General features: G+C 36.6%; 1 protein-coding gene across 2 annotated transcripts in view; it reads left to right on the forward strand.

Annotated features, from left to right (window-relative positions):
• SLC41A2 (solute carrier family 41 member 2) overlaps positions 1–21,071 on the forward strand; it is a 53,655-nt gene that overhangs the window by 9,174 nt on the left and 23,410 nt on the right. The window contains exons 3-7 of one of the 2 annotated variants that reach the window (XM_065679869.1): positions 532–1,279; positions 3,990–4,097; positions 10,218–10,289; positions 11,146–11,290; positions 13,147–13,293. In XM_065679869.1, coding sequence (XP_065535941.1) covers positions 725–1,279; positions 3,990–4,097; positions 10,218–10,289; positions 11,146–11,290; positions 13,147–13,293 — 1,027 coding nt within the window. In that variant the 5' untranslated portion in view covers positions 532–724. The remainder of the gene's footprint in view (positions 1–531; positions 1,280–3,989; positions 4,098–10,217; positions 10,290–11,145; positions 11,291–13,146; positions 13,294–21,071) is intronic. The other variant, XM_065679879.1, reaches the window with a different exon arrangement.

Genomic DNA, 21,071 nt, shown 5'->3' on the forward strand with positions numbered 1-21,071 from the left:
TATCACCTCCGATAGTAATTTTAAACTAGTATGTCTTTTTCCTTACTTTTTTTTCTGGGCTTCTTGCCATTAGCATAGAGTGGGAGGAACAACAGTGGCCTCACAGTGCATCATGTGCGTTTCATTTGTGCATACCCTTACTCTTTGCAGAAGTACTTTTCTCTTGTAACCTACTGCCTTCAAGGCTGCTGCAAGTCTAGGGCTACACATGGTATCTGCCTGAAGACTTTGACTTCCTGGGCTTCAAGAAGGGAAAAGCCAGGCCCTGGCTTTTTCACTTAAGTCCACACTGCTGTCTTTCTTTCACTGGGAAGAACACCAGTTTGTGAAACTTCTTCACCCACCACCTTTCCATTTTTACTTCTCATTTCTTCAACTTAGGCAGTTAAACGTTGGAGGATATTGGCATTTCTACAAATAACTTGCTTTGGAAAGATACTGGGTGATTGGAAAAATTAAACCAGCATCTCATGTCTTCTGTAGAGGTAAAATATTATAAAGCCTGAATATATGCTTCTTACTTTTTTGCAGATCCAATCTTGCTTACGGAATTGTTGAAGATCTGAGATCAATGAAAAAGCATCTTTGCATGCGAAAAAAAGGATCCTTTTGGGTTTTTTTTGTTTTAACATCATCAAGCATGGTACTTAATGACTCATCTACAAGATTTCTTCACTGACATCTGAAGAACAAAGTGCTTTTCAACCTGTATTTCTGTAGCACTATGACTAACTGTAAAGGCAGATCTACCATCTCCAAAACAAACCACAAAGTTCATGACAGAGAACGTTTTGTAAACTGGACCATAAACCTTAATACAATTCAGTCCGATAAGTTTTTGAAGCTCCTTTTGAGTATGGTTCCTGTTGTTTACCAAGTAAACCAGGATGAAAGACACAAGAAAGTGAATGGTGTCTGGCAAGATGGATTACAAACAGCAGGACACAATTTTAATGTTAGGTCTGAACAACATACAGAATACCATCACTTCTCAGACCCAAGTTTTCATGGTAGCAATGGACACAGCCCATCTAGCTGTAGCCCTAAATATGATGATTTTACCAGTTACAATTACTGTGATGGAATGGGCACTTCGGAAACAGATGCCATGTTGCAGGAAGACAACTTATCTACTGACAGTAATGAAGATATCATTGTGGAAGGAAGTACAAAACAACCCAAAGAATCTAGTAGTATTATGGCATTACAGATACTTGTACCTTTTTTGCTAGCAGGATTTGGAACTGTTTCTGCTGGCATGGTTTTGGATATTGTACAGGTTGGTATTTGCTTTGAAAGATTTCTTCTTACAGGTAGTCTGTGATGTGTATAATTCTAATACATGATACTGTAGATGTTTACGATATTGAGGAGTAATTAGGTCTGTGTATGGTTTTGCTGCTATAAACTCCTTTCTCCTAAACCTCATCTTAAAAAGATCCAGTGTTTGATTTGGAGCCATTCAAGTCTTGGTAAGTATCATTGCTTAGCCACAGTGAGCTGGTGAATAAAACCATTCCCTTCTGCTTGAGCTAAGGATAGAAATATGGTAATGGTTCAAAATTCTGTTGACATGAATAAATGTAAGCATAGTGGGAGCTGTAATTAACTGTGATGCTGCAATACATAGGAGTTTAAAAAGTTTGAAGAATGTATTACAGTATCTCATCTCCTTGAGTGCTTCAAGTCTGTGTGATTTCTATAATACTGTGCAGATCTGGTCCATGATAATGCATAAGGTGTACAAAAATGTGCATTACATTTGCATGTTATATAAAATTGGTATTATTTACATTTGTTTTAAATATTCAGGTATGTATAAGTGACTTCTTTGTATAACATTAGGTATATTGAAAGCTATTACAAACATCGGTGGTGTGAACAGGGCTGCAAAGTGATGTCCATCTTGAAATACAATTGTAGTAGGTCCAGAGAAGCCAGATGATCTTGGTTTGTAGTAGCAGATTTAGCTGATGATGGTTATTCAGGGCTAAGATAAGATAGAACTTTCTCTTAATTTTAATTTTAATGAAGTTTAATATTTTTAAAACTTGGAGTATGAAATCAGTAAGACCCTACCGATATGGAACATTTTTAGGTCTGGTTTCTAGTTTAACACGGTTGTAGATATCAGCAGCTTTTCAGTGGATTTAAAAGTAACAGTTGGCTATGAAATAATTCTCTGTGCAGTTATATTTGAAGAAAATTCTGGAGACAGTAACAGTTAAGAAAGGTTTATTGGACTAGCTTATTTTCTTGCCTACTCTTTGCCTTTTGAAGGCTCCATTTACTTTTAGTTTTTACCTAACTTGTTTTTTAGAAAACTGAAATTTCTTATAAATGCAAACCTTATAGACTCTCTCTTCCTGTATTCACAGAAAATTATTTAAAAGTATGAAATAACCACAATATTCAAACTTAAAGACAATGGAGAAATTATTCTGTGTTTTTTCTTTTGCTTCATTCGGCTTTAGGGTTATATTTAGCTACATTTAAAGAGTTTACAAAGTTAAAGATGGGTAAGAGGTGACTGTCTTTGTCACTCAAAATTCTGAGAGAGCAAGGAAAGCTTGAACTTCAATCAATTGCAGTGAAATGAACTTTTATGCACCACGAAAAAGCAAAATAAAAATTGACATGCAAACTTTACTGCTTCCTCGCACTGTTTTACACCAATCTTGTGCTTTGTTCATTTCATATTACCAGTGTATTCTTCTTACAAATGCTTTGTTTGTACTTAGTTAATTAAAGATTTACTGCGTGACACAGCATAATGATCAAGCAAAAGAGGCAGTTGTGCTACTGCCACTACTGGCTTCAAACCAAATGTTTCACTTTCTCTGCCTTCCCCGTACGGGAATGTGTTTGTATAGCTGGGTTTTGAGTTGGGCTGGGATATATCTTTATTTGTCCTTCTGTATTACTTTTAATCTTTATTGGTTTCCAGTCCAGCCCGCCATGAATGAGAGAGATGTGACACAAAGGCAAGAATAAAGTGTCAGTACTGCCTTTTTTATCTTCAAAGTAATCACTAAACTGTGATGTCAGTGAAGCAGGATTTTGCAATGTGACATAACATGTTTTGAAAATGAAAATTTGAAGACAATAACACATGCTGAGCTTGTTGTTTACAAACCATTTCATGGCTGTTCTTTCCCAGTGGTAAATAGATATGTAACTTCACATATGGGTAATTTTCAGATCTTGTTTACATTTGAGTACTGAATCCTTTTATTTTAATGAAAGTAATCATAGAATCATAGAATGGTTTGGGTTGGAAAGGACCTTAAGATCATCTAGTTCCAAGCCCTCTGCCATGGGCAGGGAAATAATAATTTAAATGATTGCAAATCCCTGAATACAAAGACAGTCTACAGTTTTGTTTAGCTGAAGTTGGTAATTGATTGCAAATTAAGTACATGGATTGACAGACATACAAAATAGCACAGCATTTCAGTGCTGAGGAGTCAGCACACAAAAAATTAAAGATGAGCTTATGTTATAAAATCTGGCTTTTGGAAAACTGTATTCTTCTAAATTTTACTGTTAGAAGGAAAAGAATAAAGATCAATTTTTTTCACTTACAGGCTCTGTTCACAACTAATCCCTTGCTGGATTTATGTGAGGTTTCTACTCGGAAGGGAAAAGATGAAAATATTATTGTAAATGAAGAGCAGAATTCAAGAGCAGTCATAGTACCTGGTACTATTTTAAAGTCATCAAAAACCCCAGCTTTTAATTAATGACATCTTAAAGCCAAATTTTGTATCTCTTCCTTTTGGTATTATCATCTTTGAAGTAGTAATAGGCAGTCATGAATCTGTTTTATCTAAATAGGTAACAGTTCTGGCTTTAGACATTTAGTTCCAATATAAAAAGATTGATTTCTTTATTTTAGAGGATTAAGTTATGAGTTATAGAAGTTTCTGAATATTTTGCAGATGGTCTAATTTCTCGATTTGATGTTTCCCACTGTATCCTTTGTACAGCATTGGGATGTGTTCAAGAATGTTACTGAAGTTTTTATCTTGGTTCCTGCACTTCTTGGTCTCAAAGGAAATTTGGAAATGACCTTGGCATCCCGACTGTCAACGGCTGTAAGTAACTTTCTCTTCCTCTTTGCTCTTCAGGTATATGTTGTAAATATTTTGAAAGGAAAACAAACACATTTATAACACATAAACATAAACATTTTATGTTTATGGCTTAATCTGGCTGTTGGGAGGGCTCTTTAAATCTGTTCCTAAATTGGCAAAGTTAAAAAGTTGACGCACTTCTTTTTCCACACGTCAAAATTTTACTTCTTCAAGTCTCCTCTGAGTCATCATTCAGAACAGATAAAGTAGCTTTTTCACATTTACATGTGTGTTCTGAAAGGTTGATAGATCTCTTTGGCCTTGAGGGACTTTGAATAGGCTAATAAAATGTGGACATTTTGAACACTTTTTTCTAAAGACAACTTGTGCAGCATCAAAATAAAGCATTGCTATTCCAGACATTGGTTGGTCAAACTGTAAGAAACTCTCATGTAGCTTTCTGTTTAAATAGTTTTACTCCTTTTTTGTTGTGATGATTTTTTTGGGGGGTCTGCTTATTTTTTGCTTGTCAACACTTTAACATAGCATAACTGTTTTTTTTCTATGTTTTCTTTCTTACGTATTTGTCATAGTTCTTCTCTATGTCTCAGGGGACGCTCCATCTCTTAATTTTTCTAGCCCAAGCAAGCCAGATTACCTTACCATATATCTTTTGTGTTTGTGTGAATGTTCTAATAACATGGCTAAACCATTTCTGGCACTGGAACTGTGTATCTCTGGAAGACAATGCCTAATGCAGTGTTTCTCCTTTGTAAGATATTTTTTCCATACTTTAGCAAGGCCCCCACCCTCTGCCTGTTCCTGCCTGATTTAATCTTTCTAGAAAATGTTTGGTTGAAGGTGTATATATAACTCCAAATGGCTTTGTAGAATAGCACATCTCTATTTCTCTCAAAAGCTGCTCTAGAAGCTTTGTAGGTTTGTATGTACTTATTTGCCTAGCAGTGTCAGGCATAGACCTCACAGTCAGTTTGTGATTAATGGCTGTGTCCTAGTATTTCTCCTTTTGGTGTTATTTCCAGCTGTCAATGCCATCTTTTGCAGGAAATATTATTAGTCCGTAAGTGCATGACCTTGTATTTCTACTGTTGGATTTCATCTGTTTTCATTGCTGCAATCCTCAAGGACATTCAGGTTTTGTACAATATTACAATGCTTTGTATTGACAAGGTCTCCCAGTTTTCCGTCATTAATAAATGTCATTGCCGCATTATATCGAGTTATTGTCCAAATGCACACTGTGATGGACATAGCCTTAGAAGTCTGAAGGTTTGCTTGTGTCATGCCCATTATAGAAATCAATTATTTTTGTCCCATATCCATTCCTTCATACATAAGAATTGACATGTTCTGTTGTATCTTTATCAATGGCAGCCTTACCTCTTCAATCGTGTTTTCTGTTTGATACTTTTCTGAGTATGCTTACAGTTTTTTAAGAGTATTTTGTGTTTAAACCTTACTGCCTTTACTGTCAGGCAGATACTTTTGGTTTTAACCTTACTTTTTTTGCTGTTGACCTGTTGCTTAATTTGTTCATGTCTGGCACAGTTCGTGGCCTGAGGATTGAAAGTACTTGCGTTGCATAGTGAAAAATCCACCAAGTCCAAGATCTACCTTAATGAAGGCTTAAAAGAAGAGGGTCAGAATCAGTTCCACCACTTCTGCTTCAGTTAACGGGATCTTTAATTCTTTGTCTCAATTGAGCTTATGACCTTTGCCAGATCATGGCTCCAGAGCTTCTTCTCTGGGCCAGTCATTGTCTGATTTCCCCATCCTCACCAATGCCATCTCATTTGTGAACCTTGCAGCTTTAAGGAAACATTTTGAAAAGGGTCATGCAGACGTTTTTTCTGCTCTGGGAACCCTGACTTCAGTTCTTATTACCCATCAACTGTTAGTTATCAAAGTCTCCCTCTTACAGACACAGATAAAGGATACTGGAGTTTCCACAACACTGGCTACATGTTCAGTTGTGCACTAAAGGTGGCATTGTGAGGTTCCGGCCACTCCCCTCAGTCCAATATCATATTCTTAAAGAGTATCCCAGTAACTGTGTGATAACATGATCTGCAGACGTCTTGAAGCCAAAACTCCTACCAAGACTGAGTCTGTTTTGAGAGGGCTTAGTCTGAGGAGTGTTACTTGTGCCGTTTACCACTGTCATTATGTCTCACCAAGACATAACTCTATGAATGCTTTAGAGGTTTTTACTCAAGCCTGCCATGAAGGCTTCCTTTCACCCCTGTGCCAGAAATTGTTGTAAATCTGTCTTGGCCAAATCAGGTGAGCCAGCACCGTTCATATCTTTTTACTGTAAAGGTTAATTAACTGGCTAAGAATAGGTCAGTGAAGTGTACATTTCTTCTCTGTGGCATGTGGGAGTGTGGGAGTTCCAGTTTCTTTCATTGCCCGAAGCCACAGTCACGGCACCACTGGCACCAAGCTACTTCCCAGCTTTGCATCAACAAATGTGTGGGGTTTTCTTTGTTTTTCTTGCTTGTTCTCTAATGCCTGTAATTTCCTTGTATGACCTGTTTTCTTCAAGAATCATGGCAGACCCTAGACTAAGTTACGAAGGTGACTGGAATACTTTCTGGGACTTAGTCATATTGTAAGTTCATTGGAAATCCTTCACAGGGAGGAGTGAGAGGCTTGTCGCGGTTCAGTGAACATTCTCTCTTTGCCAGTGTTGGCTCTAATTTGTTCTAGTTGGTGAAGAGCTCATCAGGAAACGTAGAGCATGTGTATGTACATGTGCACAGCACAGTGGAGATTTAAGAGAACAATGCTGTATGAAATAAGAACAGTATAGATCAGTCATTATCAGCATAATACTAACAAGATAATATTTAGGTTTTATATGTAAAAAAAAAAAAAACCAAACCCAAAGCAATAAAAAAAAAAAAGATTTTTATCTTGCAAAGAACCTCCCGGTTTTCTCTTATGTGTCTTTTTTACACTCAACACCAGTTGCCATGTGCACATGTCTGTGAGCTGGATAGCCAGCCACCTCCCCTTTAGTGCTACTGCAAAGGCAAACAAAGACACGAGACCTCTGTAATGTTTCTAATCAGTAGTTAAAAAACGAACAAACAAAAATCCTGTTGAACCCTACTACATGTTACATGCAGCTTCTTACAGGTGACAGCTTGGGGTTAATTGTCAGGTATGAATTTGAACTCCAGGTCAGTTGTGTTGATTGCTCTGCTTCCCCCAGGTTTTCCAAAGAGATACTGTGTTACACTGCTAACTGGAGAGTTTAATCAAAAAACTTACCACTAGACCTGCAATTTTTATGTCAGCTCTCCCATACCTTTATGAAATAGGTTATTCTGACCTTTGCATTCTTTGCATTGATTTCATTGACCCTTACTCAGTTTAGGCATACAATCTTTGGTCCTGTCATCCTCATACTAGGTGAAAACAGAAAGGAGTGTTAATTCAGAACGTATCTAAACAGCTATTTGGAGGCAATTGTATGATTAATGTTATCTTCTCTGACCCAAATTTGCACTAGGTGGCTCCCCACCAGATACTGTCTTTACAGTAAATTCAGGACTGTGCCCCTGTGAATAGCTTTACCTTTCGAGGAGGACGTTTCTAGCATGAGTTCAGCATTGGAGCTAATTCTTACCCTTTTTGCCCAGTTAGCTTACAGCTGCATCTGAATTTGTAGACACATCTATCCTGTTGGGGCTATAAGCTAATTATCTTTACTTCATTGTAATTATGTAGTCAGCCAAAAAGTAAAGCCTTGTTAGCAACTTTCTGTTACCCATAATGCATCTGGTTTCAAGTGTTGTCTGATTACCTTCATTCATCTTGCTGCCTAGATTCCTTCTTGTAGCTGCTTCTTGCTGGTCACAGCTATTAGTCTGTAAGTGCATGACATTGCATTTCTGCTGTTGATTTTCCCATCCACTTTAGAATGAGTTTCGTTGCAGGGGGAGCGGATTAGATGACTTTTAAAGGTTCATTCCAGCCCAAACTTTTCCATGATTTCACTAAATCTGTCTCAAGAATGTGTTTTTAATCTACCTCAGAGCATAGCTCGTACTTCTCTTTGGTGTTAGTGTTAATGTAAACCCCTCTCCTGTGCTGGCATCACTGTGTGAGTTATACTTAGGTCAACTGCCCATTCAAGCACGGTATTTATGGTGTGTCTTTTGTATTTTTCAGCTGTATTCTGTAGTTTGGGTCACTCTTACTGTCTCAGTTCACGTTGTTACTTTTCTTCCTATTTGTTTCTGGCTTTTTAAGAGGAAGTAAAAAGCAAAAACCCAACACCAAGACACCAGTCATCCAGTCATTCCTGTAAACTTGCAGACTCTTGTTTTGACTGCGTATTATCAGGATTAGTCATTAGCAGTACGACTTTACAGACTTTTGTTGAGGTCCACCTATTACACAGTATCACAATAAACTTGATCTTTATGGAAATGTGCAGCTGAAATGAGCGGTCCTGTGCCTTTTCTACCTTCCAAACCCTAAGAGCATTTGCACATGGTTGCATATGATGGATCGGAGAAGTTCGTAGATAACCCCTTTTTGCTCCCTGAAAAAAAAAAAAAAGCATTTTCCATCATACCAGCAAGCAAATTTATTTTTCATGAACTCACTCATGGAGTCGGTAGGTCTGGCTCAAGAAGGAAAACGTCGTCATGTAGCTGATACTAGGGGGAAGAGGAACTGTGCTTCTGGACAGCAGCTCACTTTAGGCTGGATTAAACATGTTGCAAGATTACTGTTTTAACAGGGATTTTTTTGATACTTTTCCAAAGCTTCTTCAAAGGAGAAAAAGAATGAAGCTCTCTCTCCATGGCCTGCTATTTTGTCCATTTAACATATGTATTCAAGAAGGACACAAAGGAGGTTTTTACCTGCGCTTCCTGAAATACTGCTGTAAAATTTAAACTTAATGCGTGTGTTTGCAGAGCTTTGACTGTACTTTGAATACTGTAAACTATTTGTAGTGCAGATCGAGATAAAGTGTCTTTTTATATATCTAAGTTTTGACGTTAGCATTTCTTTTAATACTTTGTTCCTTGCAAGTCACTAATATCACAAAATGGAAAAAAAATAAAAAAAAAAAAGGAAGTAAACCTCTTGGAAAGAAATCAAAAGATGAAGAATATAGGCATTAAGACTTCCTGAGTTTTGAGAAGTACGTTATATTATAAATTAGTATTCTATGGAAAAACCCACAAAAATTTATGCTCAACATGTAAGAAATCATTCGGTTATCTCAAAAAGGAAGTTATTTTTAAGCATAGTCACACTGCAGTGGTATGTACTGTTCTTCAGATCTTGTCCTCTAACTCAAAAAAAAAAAGGAAAAGTAGGAAATATGTTATAAAAAACTGTGTATATACTTTGTAATTTCTTAGAATATGTTATTTGCTGTTTTTCCGGTTACTGCCTTAGGTTTGGACTTACAGCATTATAAGTCTCTAGCTGTTTTGTATGATACGAAAAAGTATTAGATGTGGTTTCTGATCTTCTGTAAGCACTTGCAGTTTATGTAGATGGTTTCATTGCAATCAATTAACACATTTGCATGAGAGCATGTGTGTCCACACACACATGTATCTACACTTTTTACTATTGGCTTATAGAATTCAAGGAGATATTCAAGGCCTGCCTGGACAAGTTCCTGTGTGATGTACTGTAGGTTACCCTGCTCTTGAAGGGGGGTTGGACTAGATGATCTTTTTAGGTCCCTTCCAACCCTTGGGATTCTGTGATTCTGTGTGATTCTGTGAAACAAGTTCAGTCTAAAGTGACTGCACGCTGGTAAATTTCCTTTCTAGCCACTGATGGTGCTTGGACATTCCTGGAATGTAAGGTGGCTAGAATATCTTGCACAGTAAAGCAAATGTTAAACAAGTTACTGTGTAAAACTGCATCAAGTTTAGCTACTTTTGGATAGTTACTGTAAGTACAATTTAAAATCAACAGCAATACTTTACTTGAAAAAAGTACAGCTTGGCTTTAACTTGTTTTCTGAATGTCTCTCCTCTGTCTAAGTTGAATTATTTGTGGATTTCTGCCTTGTTAGTGCATTTTCAAGTAATACAGTTTTAAACCCAAGTGTCTGAAATTCCTTTATCATTTTGCCAGGTAAATATTGGAAAAATGGATTCTCCCATTGAGAAATGGAACCTAATAATTGGCAATTTGGCCTTAAAACAGGTAAATATAGTGGATTTATTTGATTAACTCTTAGACTTTTTCAGTAACTTTTTTCACTTACATCGCAAATGTCCTTAACTATGGAGATGGACAGTGTCAGTGGGAAACTAGCTCCACTATACTGGCTCATACTTACTGTACAATGTTTGCATGACCATTTTATTGAACAGTGTAGTTCTGTAAAACAAAATGAGCTTATATTTATCAGAAGAAGAGGTAAAGTGTTCTCTGTGACTGAACCAAGGGTATTTCCTTTTCAGTTTTCCGAGAGAGAATATGAAGACGATTAGATAAAAAATTCAGATTTGGCAAAACCTTTTAAATTTGACCTCTCAAATGTTTTCAGTACTGTATTTGCATTGGATTTAATGTTTAAAGGAAGTATGTGAGAGAATTTTTGCATAATAAACAATATTTTAAATAGCTGGGTCATTTGAGGAAACAAGTGCTTGTTCTCCAAAACAACTATTTCTTAAGATTAAGAACTATTTTATGTTCATATGTTATAATACAGCATACCTAAAAACTAGGTGAAATGTTTATGCTCTGACTTCACTGTTTTAAGTGGATTAGGAGCCTCTTTCAGGCACTGGCTTCTGGTAAATCCTCAGCTCTTTTCCCTGATTTTACTTTTGTTGTTTTTGAGTCTCTGAGATGCTGGTGAAGCCTTTTCTGCTAGCGTAATATTTTTTCTTCTTGATCATCCAAGTTTATAATCATCTCTACAAAATGAACGAGCATGTTCCCTTTGCACCTTGGAAAGAAAGACAGGAGGAAAAAAATAACAGAAAATGATTCTGTACTCTTCTTAAGTCTGTCAGTTATTGTAAGAAAAGTTCACTTTTTTCTTTTTCAGGTTCAGGCAACAGTAGTTGGTTTTCTGGCAGCAGTGGCAGCGGTTATATTAGGCTGGATTCCAGAGGGCAAATACCGCTTTGATCATTCTGTCCTTCTGTGTTCTAGCAGTGTAGCAACTGCCTTCATAGCTTCTCTTCTACAAGGTAAAAGGAGTATATATGTTACTTTTTTACAGTTGTTTAGTTTTCTTTTCATGCTGAATGTATATTACTTTGCTATTCCTTAGAAGTTCAAATCCATTAAAGTGTAATATATCTGAAACAGCTGAGAAATAGGATGCTCTTTTTGTAATTTGCATATAGGTCTGCATATTGTATTCTTTCCTTTAAAAAGGTTTTGATTTGCATGACCTCCTGAGCATATCTAAACCAAAAATTAGGGGTTTAGCTTTTATCTAATGTGAGGAGGAACTTCTCCCTGCTTTCTGTATTCATTAATGTACAAAATGTATTCTTATTACTAAAGAGGTAGAACTTAGTTGTAATAAAACTCCAGTAAAACCTGCATTTTAGGTCAGCTGAATCCAAAGTTCCTGGTTGCCCATGGTGCTTTAATGTTAGTTTGTGCTCTGCTTTGTATCTGAAGTGAACAAATTGGCTTGTTGTCATGATGGGTTTGGGCCAAGTTCAATTCCCCGTCTACAAACAGTGCCAATGTCTGTCTGGAGCCGTATGGCATGATGAATTTAATCTTTTCTTTCCAATTGTCAGGAAACATTTAACCATAAAAAATGTTACTTAATGGACATGAGGAGGGGTGGAAAGTACCTCCACTTGTGACATATTCCAAATGAAAATACATAGTCACTAGTCTTAGTAGTAGTAAATCAAGTAAAACGTTTAACTTCCTTGTTTTGCTAATTCGATTACATATGTGAAAATTACAGAATTGTTAAAGTTTTGCATGGAATTAAGACCACTTTTTTAAATTACTACAACGCCATAGAGTTTGATCATGTGCAGAATTAAGAGCAGCAAAAGAACTGGGGAACATGAGTGCTTTTTTCCATTTCTCGTGTATAACTTGGACATGAAGAGAAACTTTTGTTGTTATCTGGTGATGGGCCAGCACAGGAAATGACTTTCTAAGCTTCATCATCCTACATGTGAAACTGGTGCTTTTGAAACACCATGATCCTCCAGGATTATTTCAGTTCTTTATTTTGAGAATTTCATGAAGTGTAACTCTTCATGCAGTTTCACTGAAAGTGAACTCCTAGTGTAGCCCACAATACATAATAGTGCAAAAATACATGAAAATTATAATACCAAAAATTATTTAAAATAACACAAAGATAGTATATGTAGTTGAAACTCTTATGTATATGATGAGAAGGCAATTACTCTGTTAATGCCAAAGAAGGCTTTTAATAACAATGTCATTTTAATTTTAGTAGGCACTTGCATTCTGCAGGGAAATTCCTCTTAAAAATGTAGTGTTGCTGTTTATAGGAAGAAAACAGAAACCAACATCCCTAATTTAATTGCTTTTAACTGCCTAGCAAGTAACATTTTTACATGTTGTCTTGGTTTTAATTCATGATGTAGCTTCTTGACATTTGGTGCTAAGTCCATGACTGAAAATCTTGCACCATATCAGATGTCAAAGTATTTAATCTTATGTTGTTTTCAGCTTAATGTAATTTAAATTTCATTCAGCAAAAACTAATAGAGTGTAGAAATAGCACACTGCATATTTTATTCTTCAGGAAATGGCTGATACACAATTTCTATAGTGTTAATTTTAATAAGCGAAACAGTTCATTGTGCAGATGGTTCTTGATATTTTTGTGTGTGTGTGTGTGCTTACTGTATATTTTAAACCTCATTTTTTGAAACAGCTAAAACTAAAAAATACAGACATTAGTTAGATAAGAATAGTCATCCTGGGGCAAAAGCACTGACTTCTTACATATTAAGTTTGAAATTGGCACCATCTTGGAGTTTTCTGTAGTTAACAATAAATATGGTTACTGCACTGTCTTCTTTGTTGACTCTAGGAATAATAATGGTTGGAGTTATTGTTGGATCAAAGAAGACTGGTATTAATCCCGACAATGTTGCCACTCCTATAGCAGCAAGTTTTGGAGATCTTATCACTCTTGCTATACTAGCATGGATAAGTCAGGGTCTTTATACTTGCCTTGGTAAGTATGTTTCTAAGTGTGTATGCCTCCCTAGGAACCTCTGGAGTTGTGGGCGGGGAGAAGGCAGGGAGAGAGAGGTTCAGAAAACCTTGTAGTTTAACTGACTTTTTGTCAACATTTATACTGTTGAATGACAAATCTTGGGTTGCAACATTATGCCATCATCATTTTTCTTTGTTTCTTTCTTTTTTTAATTTATAGAAGTCACTAACCACAATTTTGGCACACAATCTACTAATACCTGAAAGGCTCTCATGGCATCACAGTCTACATGTGAACTACAAATTGTAGTTGCTGAATTTACTTCCTTGAGGGGGAGGGAAGCTGTCTTCACCCAAGTTTTCTTGAATGCCCACCTCTAAATCAAATATTTGCTTTCCATACTCCTTTTGAATTGTTCTCCCCTTGCACAGAGGGGAAGGACTTGAATTTGCCATCTTGATAAGCTGCTGGGAGGGGAGTTCTGCTTTGAGAAAATCGTTAAGGCGGTGTTTTAGACACCATTGAAATACCTCTTAAGCCACAGCTATGCTCAGAAATCAAAGTAAAAATAAATTATGTAATCTGAGTGACAATAGCAGATCAAGAATAAGTGTGTATTCAAAGAAGTGAAGCCTAATTTTAGATAGATTTATACTTTGTGATTGCAAGGACATTTAAATGAGTTAAAGACTATATGAATTTCCTTTTGATTCCCTCCAAGTGCTTTCCAGCTCCCATTGATGAGGAAACTGTCTCTCTTGTACTGTAGGTTACCCTGCTCTTGCAGGGGGGTTGGACTAGATGATCTTTTTAGGTCCCTTCCAACCCTTGGGATTCTGTGATTCTGTGATTCCTCATCTCCCCTACTCCAGCTTCAAATACCAGTTTCCTCAGCTCTTTATCTCCTGTTTCCTTCACAGTGTGACACTTCCATGTCTCTGGCCTTTTCCCTGCACCTGTGCTTGATTTTAGCAGAGTTTCCTTCTGCTTTTCAGCAAATGAAGTAACCACATCCAGCTTTTTCAAAGAAATGGCCCCACTGTCTACTGCTTTCTTTGTTTTGTTTTGTGTTACAAATTTGGTGTCTATATTTCCACCATAAATCTGCTCATTTAGCTGTAGCTTTCTTTAGCACAGCAGGTCTGCCGTGAAAGATGGAAAAGCATGTAACCACACAGAATAGCTAAGCAGCAAGGAGATGCCTTTGTTGACTGCTGACTACAGAGGGCAGTGATTTAGTCCTACTTCATCTATGAATTCTGTCTGGCTTCTTAATGACAATGTTTCGCTGTTTACTTACTTTCCCATTAATAGCTATGAACAGGTGAATTACACAGAAGCAGCTCTAAACTAATTTTCCTATGAGTGACTTTTTATTTTCAGTCTGCAGTTCTTCTCTTCCACTAGTTATTTGCATGTTTCTATAATCCCTTTGAAACTGTTTTTCTGATTCCTAGGACATGTACTCTCTAAATCCTCCTCTCCTAAAGGGGCAGATCACTGATGAAAGTTCATCATCACAATGTCCACTAAAAATGAATATGCCTATAGTTATTATTATTCTCTGAAGCATGTTCTGTTACTAACTGATGTGGTGAAATGCTTGATTGTCACAAAGGAGATATGAGCTTGGAAAATGAGAATGAGGAACTAAAAAAACAGTCTTTTTCTTCCTGATTCTTCATCTCCTTCATGAACAGCCAGTGTGAAAACATCTCCTCACAGGAGAAGAATGTTCATCTCCTCAGTAAACAATAGTTTATTGTTAAATAAATAATATGTAAAATTAAATTATTGCTGCAACTGACTCCTTCCATAAAAACTCTTTAAAGTATATTGTGTTTTAACTGTAGGATACCACAGGCCAAATCTTCTGTTGGCCATAATTGTTTTTCCAGGCATGTTGATATCGCCACATACATTCTTTACAGCTGTGCTCATTGTTCAGTTCTTTTTATGTACAAATTTGAACTGTTCTGTGTAAGTATTACAACAGCAGTCAGAAAAGGTATCTAGTGAGACTCAAGCTACCTTAGTGTGACTTGCCATTTTGTTTCCTGGTTTTCAGCTGATGAGACTATATTTTCAGTATTTGATTTTTCATACTTAGAAAGTGTTGACATGATGTCAGCTTAAATATATCAGTGTGCAATACAGCCATTTTTTGTTTTCTCTATTTTTGTTAAAATTTCAGTTGTATTGTGTGTTTCATAGCTATATTTAAATACTTGATATTCTATTTTAATAAAATGACTTATTTATCCAATACTTCCTTTGAATACTGCTTTTAGGGAAGTTTATAGATTTACATTGACAACAAAATTGATAAAGATTTTTTTGACCACTCTTCTTTCTTTTGTCCTGATATGAACAAGAGAGGAAGCTTGTATTCTCATTAAATCCAGCTAATGCTAGGGCTGGAATAATAATTAGTTTAGCTTATTAGAGCCTGTTTATCTAGATTTATTGCTGTGCCCCGAAATCTTATTAGACTGGAACATTGGGTCATTCTGCTTAAAATAGATTTTGCATTGTAACAATTCATATGTTTGATTGGAATCCAGGTAAAAATTAGAGTTTATGGTAGTCCATTATGTCAGGGAAGTTGGTATAGCAGCTAGATAGAAAGCAAGTTAGCTAGGAGAGAGGCAGCTAGGAGTACTGGGAGATACCAGCTACCTGGGTAGGTATGGAGTTGGAAGAGGTTGCCAGATTTGTGTTAACACTGAGATTAGATTTGGGGTGAGAGTTATGATTCATTTTTTTTCCAGTCAAGACCATATTTGATTTAAAATAATCAATGCTAGACTTCAGGCTTCAAGTGTTAACTGGTAACTAGTTCAAATTAAGTTTCTTAGAAACTTATGCCCTATAGGTCAAACTTCATTTGGGGTTTTAAAATTTTGCCTTGTAAACTACATTGTAACGAATATGCCGGTGATTTTTTCATTTGTTTCCTAAATCTTTCCCCTGCAAATATTAGTTTCTTACATTTCTTATGCATTGTAATGTTCCCTGCAGAATTGCTTAAGTTGAACCCATATGACTGAAAGACAGTAAATCATTAAAATTGAGTCTTACTATCCATTTTTTTTTAATTGTGGCCACAGGCAAAACTTAGTTACCTGTGCTGGTATTATAATAGTAGGGGAGTTTTAATAGTACCTACATTTGTCATTTTTAAATAAACAACATATATTATTTTGTGACTATATCTGGTACTGCTTCCTTGCTTTATATAAATGATAGATAAAACATTTCTCTTTTTTGAGGAGTAACTAATTATTACTAGTATTTCCATTTCTCCTAAAATATGGTTGAGGTTTTTTTAATCTAAGAAACCAACCAAACAAACAAAACCCACTCAATTCCAAAAAGAAGATGGGGAAAGAAACTTGGACTTCTTTCTTCCTTTCACACGTTCCCAGGAATTTACATCTGTAGTTGCAGATGGCCTAATGTGTCTCAGAGGAATGAAGAAAGAAGTGGGGCCAGTTTGAGCTGATCCTTTGCTACTTTTACAACTGTCATGGCCATTCACATTTTAGTCAGCCACTGCAGCTGAAAAGTAGATTCTACACATGTGTTAGGGGAAAGGAAGAGTAGTCTCAGTATGTTTCTAAGAGTTACTCCCGATTTTCTTTCACTGTGGTCTTCTGGAAATACTTTTATTTTGGTGATACATGTAATTATCTAGTTACTGCTAAAATGGCTGCTTCTGCTCTTTGTATTTTTCAATGTCTTTGTATTTCTTTCTCTTAGGAAGCAGTCTTTCTAAAATAAGAACATACTGCAAAGACCTTGGAAATGTGTGGTTTCCAAGATGTGTGCATCTGAACTATGAGATAGTAACAGGGAATAAACATAGGGAGTAGCTTCAGCTCAGGAGAGGTACATAAGGTGAGTGGCAGGGAAGTGTCATTCAGAAAATGCAACAGACTAAAAAAAAAACAAAAGAGAAACTCCTTTATACAATACGTGATTAGGATGTGAAACTTACTGCCATGATGTAATCAGAGGACCAAAGTGATTTTAGAAAACTGTTTGGATAAATTAATCAGAGAAGAAACCATTGAGGACTACTGAACGCACAGATGCAGACAGAAACTTGAGTGATAAAATCTGTGAGGCAAACAGCAGCAGAAGCTCCCAGAGCACACTCTAAACTTGTAATTTTCTTCTTTCCACAAGCCTGAATGGTTGACCGTAGTCAGATACAAGATGCTGGACTAGACAAAACCTTTGGCCTCACCCAGCACAGATGTTCATATGTTCTTTTTGTCATTAATCTGCATTCTCAGTGCTGGAATAACAAGCATAATGGCAGTGTTATTAAAAAGAAATCCACAGTTTATGGGCTAGTAATGAAGCAGGTGGGATTCACTTCTGAACTGCATTCTGTGGACTATTTGTCCCCTATGATTTATTAGCCTAATAAATATACTGAGACAAAAATGCAAGTTTCAGCCTTCTGTTTGCATGGGAAGAATTGCTTTCAGATAACAAGACTGGAACGGGGAAAATGATTTATGTACAAGCTTTATGCTTCTCTGTAGCAAAGCTGTATGTACACCTGTGCTCAGGCTTTAGTTTGATAGGATGTTTCATGGCATTCTCAGAAGAGGGAGGGAAAAAGGACTGAGGGTGTCATTTTTACCTAGTTTAGGGCCAAATGAAACATCTTGTTTGGCCACTATTATATATATATATTACTTCTTCAAAGTTCATCTGAGTCCTTTAAAAATAATGGCTAAGCTATCAAACACGGGGATTTAAATAGCAAAAGGTTAGCAATTCTGTCTTAACTGCCCCAAAAGAACGGCATCTGCTAATCGTTGTTAAATAGCGCAGGAAAGCACTAGAGGGCTCCCTTGGACCATCACCGAACCCGACTCCTGTTCGGGCACAGCACAGGGAATGCTCTGGAATAGGGAAACTCAGTCTATTACGTACGAAGGTCCGTGTTGTCATATGTCAGTAATGATCTGATGATTTCATTTAAAGCTTTCCTCTTTTCTTACAGAATGTGAGTTAAACATACGCATGTATCTCTTGTGCATGTTGCATCCGGGTTGAGAAGACAGACTGTGATTCATATTATTATGTGATGTGTGAATCGCATTAGTATTTTCAGGTTCCTACAAGTTGCCTTGAAGTAGTTTATTTACAGTTACCTCTAATTCCTACTAGAGGTTGCATTGTTCTCAGTGGCCCTACACTGAACAGTATGTCACAGTGGATACCTTGCACAAGGAAAAAAACATTAAGCATCTGAGTTCCCTGAACTAGATTAATTTATATCACTTTATTAAAGGAATGAGGGCTTTAAGTGAAGATCAGTAGGGACTCAGTTTAGAGCCTTGTGTTTAACTTAGGGTTACAGTCAGAAGTGTGTTGAAGAGCAGAGTGCTTTTAGGAGTTGATCTTCCACTGTGGGATGATACAAATTCTATAGCAGAGCCAAATTGAGCAAGATTCCTTTCACCATGTAAGCTACCTGCTATAAATCTATCAAAACTGAAGTAAGCCATAACGGAGGAATCCTTTATTTCCTCTTCCTTTTCTGCAGCTGTTGCAGATGACATTTTCTTCTGTGAAAAAGATGGCCCACTCTTCTTTAAAAGATGCAAATTAGGCTAACATCTTTTTAGATTCTTGTAGTAAGGTGTGATACAAGCAGTCTTCCAGAGCTAAAAAATAAAGTCCTGTGTTCTGTTCCCAAGAATTAGTCTGGGTATGAGTAGTTTCACTAGTCCTGTAGGTAACTGGAGTCTGTCATTGCTCACTTGTGACAGACTCTGTAATGTAATTCTAACCTATTAATTGCTTCTATAGTTCTGTTTTTCCTTCAACTTAATAGACAGGCAATAGAATGTAGGGTCTGGATATAGAGCAACTGCCTTGCCTAATTTTTGTGTAATGTTTGTCTTCAAAAGCCTTGCAGGGAGAATTTCAGTGGTCTGATCTGGAATTTGTAAATAGATTAAATGTGTATACCTGATTTCCTCCTTGTTTAGCAGCATGGGGATGATTGCTGATTTATTTATTTATTATTCCCTCTCTCACTTTAGAACAAAGGATCCCAATAAAGTCCTAGTATATTATCATAGCAGAAGGGTTTTTCAAAGAAAAAGAATCTAAGCTCTGTCTGTGTCCTGTCCTTGGAGGTCCCCCAGGACTCTGAGAGCAATTTCTGGCTTTTGTGCTCTCAAGAAGAAACTCATGGCAGTATTGCAACAATGGGGTAGCTTTTAGAATCCATTTGATGTCCAACTCTAAAGGACTTGGGTATAAAACCTATTCTGCAAGTTTTCTCTGTACTTACCTCCATGGTGAAATTAAGATATTTATACATGTTAAAATGCTAAACAATAAGGCCAAAAATTTTAACTTCTCTCACTTGCTGTTGCCTCAGAGGAACAAAGCTAAGCCATTTGCTGAGTAGTCTTGAAAGTCCTATCTGAGTGCGTAAAAAACATCACTGGTTGCAGTTTGTTTCATGTCATTGTCTTATATCACTATGTACCTTGGTTTTATTGCCATAAAACACATAGTAACCTTCTTGAAAGTTCCTCTGACTTTTGCTTTGCTGCAAAAATTACAGCTTCTGTCATTTTATGGATGGATATTTCCTTTTTTTCCTGTAGGTGCTGTTAACTAACTTAAAATATGTTCAATTCAGCTAGTGAAAGATTGGATAATCAGCCATTGGTTACTCATATTTTCCAAGATTGGTAAAGCTGCCCTTGCTTCTGGCTACTCACTGAGTTCTGAAATGGAACTGTTTCACTGCAGATATAACTAAAATAAACATAATTTATAATTCATGAATCATTATACACTAGCAAGGCTGTCTTCTCATATTTTCTTTTCCTTTTTTTTTAAACTTCCACCAGAACATTTCTGTGGCAGGATGACACGTGTGTATGTATATTTTATATTTTAAATAGTTTTTATTTATTTAGAAGTTACCCATTAAATAATTCTTGGTTAGCGTTCATTGTTCATTTGCTGGACTGATTTCAGTTTTATCTATATGCACTTTTCTTTTTTCCCAAGAAGAAAGGAATTATACAGTTATTTCTTTGTAATTCTTGGACTAAATTCTTGGACTAGCTCTCCAAGCTTGGAGACTGTGCATAGTCTCCTTTTTTTCATTAACACATTCTAGTAAGTTCTTTAGTTGTTAGTGGGATTAAAAAAGGAATTATTGTAAAAGGCATAGTTTTTTTAGCTTTATTTTCCTTTCCTGTGCTGGGAGATGTCTTGTAATAAAGAGTACAGTGGGCTAATTGTGGATGAACAAGTGAAACAGTATCAAAAATTAGTGATTAATTAGGGTAGTGCTCATAGCATCTGTGTTTTGCTGTTCAGTGTTTGCAACAGAGGATCTTTGCTGACCAGCACACTTTACCTTTTAATAAAACTGGCAACCTCTCCAAAAATGTGGTGAAGACTTGGAACCAATTTTCTGCCCTTTTGTATTTTACTGAATATGCTACATTAGAGCTATTCTCTCATTCTTCTCCCTGACCTTAAATCAGTTATTGGGTATCTGGTACTGGCTCATGCCCCACCTTGGTTCCACATGAGAGGAACAGACAGGAAAAAGGAAAAGTAGCAGGGGTACAGTATGGTTTATGTCTTGGGGGGCAGAGGGGTGGGGATGGGGTGGGAAAATGAAAAGAGAGAAGTTTCAAAATTTTAAATGAATAGATGTAGAATGAATTACACCATTCCATGTGAACAATTTTAGTGCACACAGGGTTCTATCGTCATTGCAGGCGGGGGAAAGG

Source organism: Lathamus discolor, chromosome 1, assembly GCF_037157495.1.
Source record: "Lathamus discolor isolate bLatDis1 chromosome 1, bLatDis1.hap1, whole genome shotgun sequence".
In the NCBI taxonomy this organism is placed as follows: Eukaryota; Metazoa; Chordata; class Aves; order Psittaciformes; family Psittacidae; genus Lathamus; species Lathamus discolor.